The sequence below is a fragment of the Alosa sapidissima genome, chromosome 5, assembly GCF_018492685.1.
Source record: "Alosa sapidissima isolate fAloSap1 chromosome 5, fAloSap1.pri, whole genome shotgun sequence".
NCBI lineage: Eukaryota > Metazoa > Chordata > Actinopteri > Clupeiformes > Clupeidae > Alosa > Alosa sapidissima.
Genome location: NC_055961.1, coordinates 16,112,125 through 16,127,143, shown reverse-complemented (window position 1 = coordinate 16,127,143; position 15,019 = coordinate 16,112,125). Strand labels below are relative to the sequence as shown.

Sequence of the window (15,019 nt, the reverse complement as noted above, 5' to 3'; positions counted from 1 at the left end):
CTCTACAGTACATTAGTATCTGATTTAGATTTGTGGAATTTCTCCCCATCCATCATGACAATCTCTAGCTTCTTTAGCGCTGGTCTTCTGAGACTTGTGGATTGTAGATGTGTGAATTCAGTTCATTAGCCCCACTAGTGCTCTGTACCACACAAGGAAGGAGTCCCTTTGGTTGACTGATTTTAGAGCAATGGTGCAGAAACTGGGCACTGTGGGCTGGCTTGGTTGTATGGTTCATATCTTAGCCCAGCAGGTCTCTTATATAATAATCAGTGCCAGTAGTGTCACAAACCTCTGGTGGTTATCAACCCCATGTTGGAGCGCAATAGCATTTGTAAACTTGCTCACCAATTATTATTTTAATACTTTATTATCCCTGTCTCCTACTGTGCTGCATACTCTGCTCCCTAACAAACTGCTCAGACTTAACCTCTGGCTGATGGAGCTCCCCCAGTCATCTTGTATTTGTCTCCTGTGAATTGTAGATGGCAGGCTATATAACAACTTGTGCAGTTTGTTAGCCCAACTACTGCTGTACAAGGAATGATTTTGGTTTGAACCTTTTTGGAGCTGAAATGGAACATTGTGGGCTGGCCTGGTTCATATTTCAGGCTGTAGCATTCTTAGATCAACCAATAGTCATAACAAATGTCTAGTTGACCAGTCCCAGATTGAAGCAATGGCATATGGTAAGGAGTTCTGAAATGTAAGTAAAATGTAACTTGTCTTTTTTTACCAATCCCTGTAGACTCCCATGATTCTGCCTAACCCATTCCTGATGTGACCATTCGGAATGCTATGCCTGATGGAACTACTCATCATTTTCATATTGAAAGCAATAAAGACCAGACTTTTTAATCCAATATTGTCTTTCCTGTTTGTTTTTGTTTTTTTTTGAAAGTGGGAGTTGTGATTGTCTTGTCTGATTTGGCGGTAAAGCTGAATAGAAGACCTCATTAACTTTCCTGTTACATTTACGTTTAATTTTGTAATGTGTTAGCCTAACTAAAAGGGAAGTTGGTCCAGTTAATTATACAATTGGTGGATATTGGGTCCGTGTAACGCTTATCAGTTAGATTTTCTAAACACAAACGGACATTTGGAAAAACAGAAATGGATTCAAATATCCAATTTCATTTTTTCCGCCTTGACAAATTAAATTGGATCTTGGAACTGTTTTTCTGTTTTTATTCAGAGGATCAGAAATTTAGAAAATGACAAAATTGCATCTGGGCTCCAATTATTCAGTACTGCAATGATATTCTCTCCCTCGTTCCACATAACTAGCCAACCAATCTTGGAAATGTGCCCTGGTTAGAGATGGTTTCTATGTAGCGGTAAAATAAATGAAAGCAGGCTGGGCTACCTGCCCACTAAGTTTCATGCAGCCTGGTCTTTCAGTGTGTTGAATTTGACACAATTACTGAAAGGGGGGAGGGGGCTGACTAGCTTAGAGTAGAGATCCTGGCCACAAAGTTATCGAAGTAAGGACTGAGTGGCTGCTCACTGTAGATTATAATTGACATTTTGGCAAACAGCCTTCATCCAGGCTGTAAGGCTGTTTGCCTTTAAACAGTTTTATATTTGTAGCCTATGGAAGTTCAACCACATAGGACACAAAGGAGTTAGGATTCTTTCTTTAAGTTTATTCACCAGTGTGTAGGTAGCAGCTAGTAACCAGAAATAGTCTCTGGCATTCAACCAAAATACGTTAGCATGAATTGGTAATGTTGATGATGAAGAAATCGGAAATGCAGATGTTTTGCTCTACACACTTTTGTCCTCTGCCTTCTAGTGGATACTGTGATCTTTGGTGCGTTTGGTAAGACGACCCAGAGCTAACTTGCAATAAAACTGGCCATAGGTAGTTAGCTTTAATTAACACCCGGATCTCCTTATATGGGCAAAGATGGCAGCTTTGGTTCCTTTAGAGGGAGTTAAGTTATTTAGAGACGGGTGACCGTCGCAGGAAGTGCATCATAACAAAGAGACGCCAGACCCTCTTGTATCAGCTGTACTCGGTGATACTGCAGACTCGTAAAATTAGTTAGAACATAAGGCAGAAAAAAGACAAGTTTCCTCATGCTGCTTCCTTATGTTGGAATGTGCAAAAAATTACAATCAAGCCTAGCCTACAGAAAACACTTAATTGATGTGATATAATGATAACTTGTTAAATGTATGCCTACAAAGGTTTATTAAACATCATAGTCATTTATTTCGTCAGTCATCATGTTCATGTTAATGAATAGGAAGGACACTTAAACCATAGCCATAAACCAAAATATCTGCCGTGAGTCCCTATGCGTGAGTCACGAGCTCCTCCCAGCTGACTCTGGCAGATCACATGGACAGTCAGTCGCGATCGGTTATTTAATAAATAAATGTGAATTATGAATAATAATAAAACGCTTCTACCTAATATGACTATTTTCTATATAAACTGTAAAAGAAAATATGTGTTTTCCTGCTGTATTCTCCATAAAGAGTAAAGTAAATGATGTACTTATTTCTGGAATTGACGTCACTTCCTGGACTCGTCTGAGGCTGGTCTGAGGTCTCTCAATGACTTAACCCCTACTATTTTTATAGGCGAACTTCAGAGGTCTGTTGAACCATAGATATACATAATACAGGCTAGATGTCTCGTCCGCGCTGCTGGCCAATAGAGGTTGACGTCCGCACCTGGAGGCTCACTCATAGGCCTAACATTGTGTTTCAATGGTGCATACTTTTTAAACAACCATAACTTGCTCAATTTTCTACCGATTTTCAAACGGTTTGGTTTGTTATAAACGTCAGAGATGTAGTTATGACACTGCATACTTATAAATAATAATAAAAACTTCAACATGTTCAAGTATCCAGATTATAGCTACGTTAATAATGTTTGATACCACTAGATAGCACCAAGGTTTAAAGAATTCGGAACGCCACTGGTTCAAGAATGCGTGCTCTGTGTAGGTCGATAAATGGCCTATGTGAAAACACCCTAAGTTAGTGCAAGATGTTTAGCACCTGCGACAAAACTGTGAAGAGCAAAACGTCTGCATTTCCAATTTCTTCGTCCCTGTGAGAGTTTAACAGGTGCGATTATTCAAAATCCCCATGTTATTTTCCTATAGAAAAAAATCTCAAGATACCGGATCTCCTTATTTGGGCAAAGATGGTAGCTTTTTTGTAGGTGAACTTCATAGGTCTATTAATGTCTGGCCACACCCCAGAGACACTGGCACGCATCACTAAACAATGCACACCTGGAACTCATTTGATTCTAATTATCACTGAATTGAGCATGAGGGCGTCCTGCCTTTATAAGCCTCCATAATGCCAGCTTGAAATCATCCTTTCCATTGTTGTTTAGTGATCCAACATGGCAGTACTGGCAAAAGTTGTCGCTGTGTGGTTTCTCATTGCTACTGTTAGTAATGGTGAGTGGTGTTAAGTATCTATTGGCAGTTGTATTGTGTCTTTTAAATCCCACTTAAATCATGATTTCTTTTGCTCATCTGAGCAGTCTTCTGTCTTCCAAAGAGGGATGTTGTGGAGAAAGGTGCCCATGTGGTTGATGTTACAACACCAAATCCCAACAACCAGACCCAAACCGGAGATAATGGTGAGTATTTCTGTAGTGCTCCTATAGTCTTACAAGCTGGTTGTGTTGAACTCAAATGTCTAAACTTGAATGGAATCCCCAGGTGGTGCAAGTGAAGATGTTCAATCAGCCACTCCAGCACCTAATCCCCAGAATCAGACAGATGCTGCACAAACTGAAGTTAATGGTAAGGATAATGGGTTATTTTTGCCTTCATTTTATATTTGTTATACGTGACCATATACCAATCCCATCACCCAACTGAAATGCATTTATTTTGTGAAATACAAAGATGGAGCAAGTGAAGATGACGTGGTAACTGAAGGCCCAAATTCCCAAAACCAGACAACAGCTGCCCAAACTGGAAATGCTGGTAAGGACATTGGGTCATTTGTGGCTTCATTTGAATATGATTTATGTACTTCACTATATACCATTCCATACACAGCCCCACTGACATAAATTTATTTTGTGAAATACAAAGATGGAGTAAGTGAAGATGACGTGGTAACTGAAGGCCCAAATTCCCAAAACCAGACAACAGCTGCCCAAACTGGAAATGCTGGTAAGGACATTGGGTCATTTGTGGCTTCATTTGAATATGATTTATGTACTTCACTATATACCATTCCATACACAGCCCCACTGACATAAATTTATTTTGTGAAATACAAAGATGGAGTAAGTGAAGATGACGTGGTAACTGAAGGCCCAAATTCCCAAAACCAGACAACAGCTGCCCAAACTGGAAATGCTGGTAAGGACATTGGGTCATTTGTGGCTTCATTTGAATATGATTTATGTACTTCACTATATACCATTCCATACACAGCCCCACTGACATAAATTTATTTTGTGAAATACAAAGATGGAGCAAGTGAAGATGACCTGGTAACTGAAGCCCCAAATTCCCAAAACCAGACTACGTCATATGCTGCAGGTGGAGTAACTGTTACTGGCAATCAAATCCTACGGGGGTAGTTGCTAACATAGCCTGAACAAACTTCTATTAGGGAAAACCATTGGGGTCACTTTAAATTATGCCACCACCTACATCATTCCCAAATTATACTATGGTCTAAAATGAGCCGGCTGTTTTTGTGTAGGGTCCCAGGATGGTCCAAGTGAAGATGCTGAGGTTACCATGCCGACACCAAATGTCCAAAACCAGACCACCTCAGACCACACTGTAGGAACTGGTAAGGCTCGCTGGCTGTTGAAGGGCAGTGTGTCCCTGTCCTGCTTACAACTGCAGTTGGGAATAATCGGTTTATGACTCGGTTTGGTTCTGAAACTAACTGGATCCTCCATGACTTTCTCCTTGTTTTCTCATGTGGTATCCCAAGATGGTGCAAGTGAGGATGCTTTTGTGTTAACTACTGTACTGAACCTGCATAATGAGACTACTGCTGCCCAAGATGGGACCACGGTTACTGGTATTTGCTGATTTGGCTTTTTGACATGTTTCTGTGAGATTTCAATTTTATTGATACATCTGGGATTTGAAACTTGACCAAGACATGATGCTCTACAGTACATTAGTATCTGATTTAGATTTGTGGAATTTCTCCCCATCCATCATGACAATCTCTAGCTTCTTTAGCGCTGGTCTTCTGAGACTTGTGGATTGTAGATGTGTGAATTCAGTTCATTAGCCCCACTAGTGCTCTGTACCACACAAGGAAGGAGTCCCTTTGGTTGACTGATTTTAGAGCCATGGTGCAGAAACTGGGCACTGTGGGCTGGCTTGGTTGTATGGTTCATATCTTAGCCCAGCAGGTCTCTTATATAATAATCAGTGCCAGTAGTGTCACAAACCTCTGGTGGTTATCAACCCCATGTTGGAGCGCAATAGCATTTGTAAACTTGCTCACCAATTATTATTTTAATACTTTATTATCCCTGTCTCCTACTGTGCTGCATACTCTGCTCCCTAACAAACTGCTCAGACTTAACCTCTGGCTGATGGAGCTCCCCCAGTCATCTTGTATTTGTCTCCTGTGAATTGTAGATGGCAGGCTATATAACAACTTGTGCAGTTTGTTAGCCCAACTACTGCTGTACAAGGAATGATTTTGGTTTGAACCTTTTTGGAGCTGAAATGGAACATTGTGGGCTGGCCTGGTTCATATTTCAGGCTGTAGCATTCTTAGATCAACCAATAGTCATAACAAATGTCTAGTTGACCAGTCCCAGATTGAAGCAATGGCATAGGGTAAGGAGTTCTGAAATGTAAGTAAAATGTAACTTGTCTTTTTTTACCAATCCCTGTAGACTCCCATGATTCTGCCTAACCCATTCCTGATGTGACCATTCGGAATGCTATGCCTGATGGAACTACTCATCATTTTCATATTGAAAGCAATAAAGACCAGACTTTTTAATCCAATATTGTCTTTCCTGTTTGTTTTTGTTTTTTTTTGAAAGTGGGAGTTGTGATTGTCTTGTCTGATTTGGCGGTAAAGCTGAATAGAAGACCTCATTAACTTTCCTGTTACATTTACGTTTAATTTTGTAATGTGTTAGCCTAACTAAAAGGGAAGTTGGTCCAGTTAATTATACAATTGGTGGATATTGGGTCCGTGTAACGCTTATCAGTTAGATTTTCTAAACACAAACGGACATTTGGAAAAACAGAAATGGATTCAAATATCCAATTTCATTTTTTCCGCCTTGACAAATTAAATTGGATCTTGGAACTGTTTTTCTGTTTTTATTCAGAGGATCAGAAATTTAGAAAATGACAAAATTGCATCTGGGCTCCAATTATTCAGTACTGCAATGATATTCTCTCCCTCGTTCCACATAACTAGCCAACCAATCTTGGAAATGTGCCCTGGTTAGAGATGGTTTCTATGTAGCGGTAAAATAAATGAAAGCAGGCTGGGCTACCTGCCCACTAAGTTTCATGCAGCCTGGTCTTTCAGTGTGTTGAATTTGACACAATTACTGAAAGGGGGGAGGGGGCTGACTAGCTTAGAATAGAGATCCTGGCCACAAAGTTATCGAAGTAAGGACTGAGTGGCTGCTCACTGTAGCTTATAATTGACATTTTGGCAAACAGCCTTCATCCAGGCTGTAAGGCTGTTTGCGGAAATGGTGTTGAATGAATAACCTAAAGATTAGTGTGTATGGCCTCTGTCCTTATTTTGAAAGATTCAATTGGAATCTTCAATTGGAAGGTGCTCAACCTTTTGAGCTACAGTAGCTGATAGGCTAGACATTAATGCTAATGGATGGGCTTGCCCCTGAGCTACTTTTTGGTCCTAACTACAGAATTGCTCCGATTATTTGGGATGCATTTGTAAATTCAGCCCAGCACTCTAAAAATGTAATTAGGAACAAACGGTCTTCCATTTCCCACGAACACTTGAACGGTCATTAAAATGAATCTCCAAAGAGGGTTTTTTTTGTGTACTAATGCCCTTGTCATTTGCTTATTTCAGACTCGTCATCTACAAAGTGGTCAGTATTGCACAAAGTGGTGTTATGAGAGGACCGAGCTGATTAGCATGCAAAATGTAATACATGTAATATATATTTGGGCCATACAGTACACAGATGTTGTTGACACTACATCAACACCAACAATCTGTTGCTAATCAATCAACAATTTAAACTAAATTGTTTAGAGCACCTTAAAGCCATCACCTTTGAAATCCTTACTGACTCTAGAGATGAGTCTGCTGTGACAGTGCCATCTCTTTTGTGGTAACAATGGGAGCTGGATGCTATCTTTCTTTCTTGTTAATACAAGACAGAATAACAGCATGATCTTGGGCACTTACACCTGTGCACAGACTGTCAATTTATAGGCAAATTACACCATTAAATTTCAAAAATATTGTATTATGATACACCTCTTGTACATGGAACATAGAAAATATGTTTGCTGTCTTGTTTCAGTTCAATATCTCTTCTACCAGTCATGTTGGAGTATCTGGTTGGACAACTTCTTTCATGTCCTCCTTGCAGGCTTTTTTCTCTCTGCCAAACTCAATCACCAGTGGCCTGTTTAGAAGCCGGTAGCCATGCAAGAGTCCCAGAGCCGCTTGTGCACTCTCCTTATCTAATATAATGATACAAAACAACATGGAAACGGAAAGTCAACTCAGTCAAATGTAGAAATATCCTTATTTTTACACACACACACACACTTTTTATAAAGCTGTCATAGCTTAACAATTGCAAGCTGACATCTTCATTCATTGGATTCCCACCCAAATTTTAACACATGAGCACTGGACATGAGCATTACCCCCCACTCCCCACCTGAAAGTGTGATGAAGGCCTGTCCTTTGAGCCTTCCAGTGAGGAGGCGGTAGAGGATAGGTGGCCGGTCAGAGTGCTGGAACCGAGAGAAAAGCGACACAAGCTGTGCCACAGTGGCCCGTGGACTAAGGTTCTTCACATACAGCACCTATAGGAACCAGTAAAGATCAACAACACAAAGGGTCCAAGCAACTATTCCTGTGGTTTAAATTAAATAGGGTCGTTCACACCAAGAATGATAACTTTAACAATAATGGCAAAAAAGCATCGCCATCACACTAATATGAATGACAATGTCCACACATAAACTATAATGTTAACGACATAAGAACAACATTGTTGGGGTCGCTTTCTGTTATCGTTATAGACATCACTCTTGGTGTGAACAACCCTTAATAAAAGATACCAGAATATCAGATACATGAATACCATATTTCAAAAGCTCAGTGACAAGGTGCAAATATTTGGAATGGTTTATACTGACATTAGATGGCTCTCCTGGCTGGTAGTTCTGAAAGCGAGGAATTCCTCTGATGCCCTCCGCCGTCTCCTTGTTTTTCAGGATTTCCTCCTCAGGGACAAGCTCCACGTGGCCAGTGACTGTCACTGGCCCATTTAGTTGTGATCCAGCACTGGTTGGTGAAATCAAAGCACCAATTGACTGGCTCACATCCATTTTTTTGTTGGAAGCTGAGATCTGAATCATCTTTTGGTTGACCTGAGTCTGTGGCTGGCAGGCTGAACTGTCCAGAATCGATGATGGCTGGTCTACACATCTATCCATCACATTCAATAAATAACTAAACTCTTGGCTGCTGTGAGAAGGTGGCTGGGCTCTTTTGTCAACAGATGCACGTGGTTGGCTGCTGTTATGGCAAGACTGAGAGTGGCTGCTCTGTGAAACCTGCCAGTGGTTTTCCTTTGCACTTTTGTGACTCGCTGGTTGGGCAGGTTCTTCTTTTTCTGCCTCCTTTAGGAAGTCCTTATAAAGTATGTGCATGGTGTCTGCTCCTGAAGACCCTGGCTGGTCTGAACTAGGCTCTTCCTCTGTGTGGTAGTAGAGAACACCCGTTATTTTGAGAATGTAAATGATGTGTAACATTTGTGAGCATTTCTCAATCATGTAACCTATTGCTGGACTTGGTAAAATAAGGTGCTAAAAGCACATAACAGTGCAAATTTTAAGAACTCATAATTCTATTATGTTGTAGTATTAACACATGATTTTACACACAGGGGAAAGTCAAGGAGCCAGTGGATCTTGCTTCCCAAAGAACACTGCATTGTTATGAATGAAAATGTAAAATAAAAAATATGGGGACAGTATGGGTGAGTGCATAAAAAGAAGAGGCATTTCAAAGATCAGGCGACGGCATGAAACCTTGATGGTAGAGGGCAGTGAGGAATCCCTGTCGATCGGTGCCCTGGAACAGTGCCCGCTCAATCTCCATTTCTCTCCGTGAGAGTGGCCGACTGGCAGACAGACGCTGTGGACGGGACAGAAGGTGGTCGCGGGCGTCAATCTTCTCTTGGATGACTTGTAGCCGCTCACGCCTTGCTGCAGGATCCACACACACCCCTCGGGCCTGGATCAAACAAGCACAAGTTGGAAAGCATTTACACACTGTGCATATGTACACAAACACACATACATTTTTAATCAACACATAAGCCTACTGTACATAGCCGAACACAATTTTAATATTAAATTAGATTTAGACCACCATTTGAAACCATGTGATACCTTCTGAGATGCCTCATGTTTATCCCTGTTCTTCCATAGCTGAATCTCAGCATCATTCAGCCCTAACTCTCTCAAACTGGCCATCTCCGTCTCTCTGTCTTGCAGGTCTTGGAACTGTGACAGGCTCTTCACCCCTGCAGCCTGCTCCCCAAAGGGTTTGTAGAAAGCGGCGGGAGCAAAGCACTGCTTCTTCGCAAAGCAGCTGAGTGATGCCAAAACACAGTAAACAACCGTAAACCATGTAACAATCCTGACATCTTTTTTACAATGCGGTGTGCTCAACCTACCGATCGATGTCGACTCCAGTGTCGAGTTGTTGAAGGAGCAGGCTATGGAGCTGCCTCTGTCCCTCCGTCTCCTGCTCCTCGGGTACAGGAGCATCATCGCAATCGCGCCGAGTCACCCTTCAAATAACGTCAAATATAATTACTGTGGTCATAACATGTGGTGATAACTCTCAAATCAAATTTTCTAAGACAAGCTGTCTAAACTTCCAACAGGACATTCAGATGTAAAGCTAGCTTAACGCTACGTCTCCGTTCATAAATGTAAACTGAAATCCTAACGTTAACAATTCAACTGTCACTACAGGGGCATCATCGCAATCGCGCCGAGTCACCCTTCAAATAACGTCAAATATAATTACTGTGGTCATAACATGTGGTGATAACTCTCAAATCAAATTTTCTAAGACAAGCTGTCTAAACTTCCAACCGGACATTCAGATGTGCTAGCTTAACGCTACCACGTCTCCGTTCATAAATGTAAACTGAAATCCTAACGTTAACAATTCAACTGTCACTACATACAGCTAGTCTACCTTGTTATATAACATATATTTATTGCCTACCGCTTCATTGCCGCTCCTGGTAGATAGATAGGCTATGTATGTTTCTGTCCTGTGTGCACCCTATCTCTTTGCACGTAGGTCCGCCAAACCAAAACAAGCGTGCTTCCTGTTTCAAAGAATTATGGGAAATATGTTTCTGGGAAACGTAGGCTAGTTTATGACTTTAAATACTAGCGCCTTCCTGCCCTATTACTTCTTTATCCATGTATCTGTTTTGTGGGCTATTATTCTAGCAGTAATAAAATAACGGGAAATGCAACAATCAACAATCAGATAGGCCTACAACATGGGAATATAAGTAAAAAACAAAACAAAAACAATAGCCTAGCTTACTAGGCCTTGTGTGTGTGTGTGTGTGGTGGGGGATGGGGGTTAGGCCTATCTTGAATCAGCAATGTTTACATTCCTCAAATAAACAAACATAGGCTATTATAGTATAGTAGGCCTAGAGGTTTAAAAACTACGGCACAGGTCCGGGGAAGCAGGGAGAGCGTGGGAAATAGACTACCAACGCCCTCTGGAGGAAGTTCAGGTAAAGGGACCTCCTTTTGTGAATTCTATATGGATCTTGCATTTATTATGACCGCCGCGCAGCGAAGCGGCGGTCATATAGGTTTAGTCAGATTTTTTTTTTTTTTTTTTTTTTTTTTTTTTCTTTTTCGCATGCCCAAATTTCCGTCAATGATTCCCGGGACACTGAAAGACCGGGGTACACGAAACTTGGTGGGCATGTAACCCCACATGGATAGCATGGAACCATCGTTTTTCGTTTTGATCTGTAGCCCCCCCGCTGGACTGGACCCCCCGAAAGGAGGGTAGGGCAGACACAGTTTTCTGTGAATATCTCGAAAACCGTAGGGTTTAGGAGGACCATTTTTTTTTTGTATGTTGATCTCAAGGGGCCATGTCAAACCATTCCATAAACACTCATTCCATGTATAGCGCCACCTAGTTAAACACAAAAAAGTAAAAATGAGGTGTTGTAATTGAAGGTATCTGTGACCTAACATAGTCAAAACTGCACGAAATTGGAATTGTAGGATCATTATGACACCCTCTGTATGCACGCCAAGGTTTGTGGAATTCCGTTCATGGGGGGACCACACAATAAATTAATTTATGTTACTATACACCAACTGGCCTGTAGGTGGCCGGAGACAGTTTTCTGTGAATATCTCGAGAACCGTAGGGCCTAGGAGGTCCACCTTTTTTATGTATGTTGGTCTTAAGGGGGCATGTCAACCCATCCCATTACCACTTATTTCATGTATAGCGCCACCTAGTTAAAAATTAAAAAGCAAAAAATTAGGTGTTTTCATCACAATATCTCTGGCTGACAAGGTCAAAACTGCACGAAATTAAAAGTGTAGGATCATTATGACACCCTCCGAATACATGCCAAGTTTTGTGTACTTTCGTTCATGGGGGGCCTTACAATAAAATAATTTATGTGTACATTTAGTGACGTACACCAACAAGGATTCCCGGGACACTGAAAGACCGGGGTACACAAAACTTGGTGGGCATGTACCCCCACATGGATAGCATGGAACCGTCATTCTTCGTTTTGATCTGTAGCCCCCCCGCTGGACTGGACCCCCCGAAAGGAGGGTAGGGCAGACACAGTTCTCTGTGAATATCTTGAGAACTGTAGGGCGCATGCATGCACATGCACAAACACACATACGCAGGCAAACACACAAGCACGCACATACACACACACACACACACCCACACACATAAACATAAATTTGTACACGCACACATGCACATAATTCAAGAATTTTTCCCGTCATCTACTCCCTGAATTTTTGGTCATTGATACCCGGGACACCGAACCACCGGGGTACATGAAATTTGGTGGGTATGTAGCCCCACTAGACTTTTACGGAAAAATTTCATTTCGTCCCCGGGGACCACCACCAGCCCCCCCGGGCTGGGCCCCCCGAACCGCAAAAAAAATAACAGTTTTTCCTAAATAACTACCTGAACCGTGGCACTGAGGATGAAGAATCTTTTATGGTATGTTGGTCTCAAGGGCCCACATCAACCTGGCTCATAATCACTCATTTGTGATTTGCACCCCCACCCCCCCGTAAAAAATGAAAATGCAATATTATTCTGCTTTAATTGCCCCTATCTTCAGTTAAGATGTTCAGAACTGCACCAAATTTTATGTGTATGATTGACCTGGCATTCTCTGGGGGTATGCCAAGTTTCGTAGAATTTCATCCAGGGGGGGGGGGGGTCTAAAAAAATTAGGTTATGTGTACATTTAGTGACTGTACACTCATTGGCCTGTAAATGGCGGTGCACACATATACACATGCACACACACAGGCACCCACATACTATCGGTATTAGAACGGCCGATACATAATTACAAATTCAGTAGGATTAAAAGAAAGCCAAAATAAATATTCATCATCATCATCATGGCTGCATTTTCAGTATTGGCGATAAGTAGTCGTTTGTCCACTAGATGGCGCATCGTTGCAGTGAGACGTAATTTTGTTGGAAGTTAAAAGTGGGTTGGAAAAAACAATGGACGCTTCCTACAAGGACTGTAATTTACCGCAGCGGACATCTAATAAGGATAGGATGATGTTCACATGAAGTGTAATTCCCATTTCTTCTTGAAGCCGAAATAAATCTGAGGATGTTTATCGGACATGCTTGGTTTTTACTGCAGGTACGTTAATCTTGTAATATCAATAAGGACCTAGGTAATGTTACCGTTAGCGTTAGTTGAGTGATGGAGGCATTTGATTGATTGCATTTGTAGAAAACTATAAATGCGGTTATACCAAGCAAATTGATAGCAGCACTGTAATTGTATCTTTCGACTGTCATTTATTGCACGTGCTACAAAATCATTCTGTGCAATGGAAGATTTACCAACGTTACACCGGTCTGATACAGTTTTGCCTATACATGCGTGAGACTGAGACGCCTGTTTATTTTGTTTTAAGTGCGTGCATGGTGTGAGAGGGGAATCGATGTGCTTTGATTACAGCTTGGTAGTTGTAGTCTTGTGAAATTAAAAAGCACGTGTGTGTGAAGTATCCAAACAATGACACCTTCATTTCATTATGGCTGCTTTAGCAACACACCTTAAGCTACTGTGTAGTGGGTCCCATCTAGAAGTGGCTACTTCATTCGCGCTTTCCTTGACTCATGGAGCTGCTTGAATGTTATTACAATTTTTCGCCACGATATGGCAGTTTAAGTCCGCTTGATACTGTAAGGCGTAAGCCATTGGTTTCCAAAGGAGATTTTATTTGTGTCGCCAGCATAGCCTATTGACAATTTATGTTGTAAATAGGCCTACCTTATAATCCTACCTGTAGCTTAGGGAAGCTAACAGCTTTCTATTAGGATCTAGTTTGTTAGTTACCGTTTTGTCATAACTCCCTGATGCATTTTTGCATTTAGAATAGCCAGAGCGTGTATATCTCAATCGGAAAATTAAACAATATCGGGTGCCTATGGACTAGGCTGGGTGAACCCAGCCTGATCTGCCCGCTATTTATTTTTTGATTTCTTAAAAGATTGAGCTTGGTCTGATGAAAGCCAGACTAGCCATGGACCTCAGTTACACAATGCAAGGGAACATGAATCAGCCTATATTTGCACGAACAATAACGGACAAAAGCTCTTCAACTTTGGCCCGTTAAAATGTGTATGAACAGTCTAGCGACGCATTTCATCAAGGCCCATTTGGACATGTCAGTTATTTGCACCACTGGTTAGATGTAAAACAGCATTTCGTTTCAGACTAGGCTACTGTTACTTAATTTGTGCATTAACAATAACGTTTCAGACTACTATTACTTAATTTGTGCATTGACAATAAAGTATTACATGAACTAAAGATGACTAAAATCTTATGTAGAAGAAGAAACATTCACAAAAAATCCATCCATCCAAAAATGACCTTTGTTTTTGATAGCTGTTGAAAACGGCATGGAACTGACAGAGATGTTTTTGTTTATAAATACACAAAAAATAAATAAATAAATAAATAAATAACATTATGCTGATACCTTTTGCTTTTCCCAAATACAATGTAGCCTACAGGTGTAAGTGACCTTTCATCAATCCAGTTGCAATGGATGAACTGTGATGAACTGCCCTACTTGTGATTGTTTAGAGATTTTAAAGGTTTTATAACAATGCTACATCTTCTTTGGCTATTCTACAATCTATTCATCTTTTCAGCACCAGTAGGCTACTTTCTGTGCAGCCGCACACACACACTCAGGCATGCCAAACAAGCATACACAAAAGTTTCAAGAGTGGGGGATGGAGTAAAATATGGAGACAAATTGAAGTGTGATTTATTTTCGCGGAACGGATGTACAGGACTGAGCGGCGGTCATATTTTGTACCGCTATGCGGTACATCTAGTTTAATAAGGATCATGCATATTTTGTTGAATTTGTAACATAATCCTTTGTGCCAGACTGTTTACATATTTTCACTGAAATAAATGTTCAAGTAGGCTAGGCCTATTTTTTGTTGCTGTTTGAGTTTGAGTTTACGGTGGACTAGCCTA

General features: G+C 41.1%; 2 protein-coding genes across 39 annotated transcripts in view; one reads left to right on the top strand and one right to left on the bottom strand.

Annotated features, from left to right (window-relative positions):
- The window catches only part of LOC121709859 (cell wall protein IFF6-like), a 63,529-nt gene extending 57,545 nt beyond the window's left edge, over window positions 1-5,984 (top strand). For 29 of the 38 annotated variants that reach the window (XM_042093526.1, XM_042093525.1, XM_042093522.1 and 26 more), the window contains 7 exons: window positions 3,888-3,968; window positions 4,080-4,160; window positions 4,272-4,352; window positions 4,464-4,535; window positions 4,702-4,794; window positions 4,942-5,031; window positions 5,870-5,984. In XM_042093526.1, the coding sequence (XP_041949460.1) occupies window positions 3,888-3,968; window positions 4,080-4,160; window positions 4,272-4,352; window positions 4,464-4,535; window positions 4,702-4,794; window positions 4,942-5,031; window positions 5,870-5,889 (518 nt within the window). In that variant the 3' untranslated portion in view covers window positions 5,890-5,984. Of the gene's footprint in view, window positions 1-748; window positions 864-3,887; window positions 3,969-4,079; window positions 4,161-4,271; window positions 4,353-4,463; window positions 4,536-4,701; window positions 4,795-4,941; window positions 5,032-5,869 lie in introns of those variants that run through there. The other 9 variants (XM_042093547.1, XM_042093543.1, XM_042093545.1 and 6 more) reach the window with 4 other exon arrangements.
- A 1,131-nt stretch (window positions 5,985-7,115) lies between these two features.
- rbm41 (RNA binding motif protein 41) lies at window positions 7,116-10,587 on the bottom strand. The gene is made up of 7 exons (XM_042093591.1): window positions 10,462-10,587; window positions 9,899-10,015; window positions 9,612-9,813; window positions 9,249-9,453; window positions 8,352-8,914; window positions 7,868-8,015; window positions 7,116-7,664 (listed from the first exon to the last, which is right to left on the bottom strand). The coding sequence occupies exons 1-7, from the start codon at window positions 10,467-10,469 to the stop codon at window positions 7,522-7,524; spliced, it is 1,386 nt and encodes a 461-aa protein (XP_041949525.1). The 5' UTR covers window positions 10,470-10,587; the 3' UTR covers window positions 7,116-7,521.
- Between the last annotated feature and the right edge of the window lie 4,432 nt (window positions 10,588-15,019).

Bases quoted from the DNA above. Each gene is read 5' to 3' on its own strand.
- rbm41 (XM_042093591.1), bottom strand. The intron at 8,915-9,248 runs GTTTCATGCCGT...ACTACCACACAG, and splicing joins CACTGCCCTCTACCATCAAG to AGGAAGAGCCTAGTTCAGAC. The intron at 8,016-8,351 runs GTCAGTATAAAC...TGGTTCCTATAG, and splicing joins AGCCAGGAGAGCCATCTAAT to GTGCTGTATGTGAAGAACCT.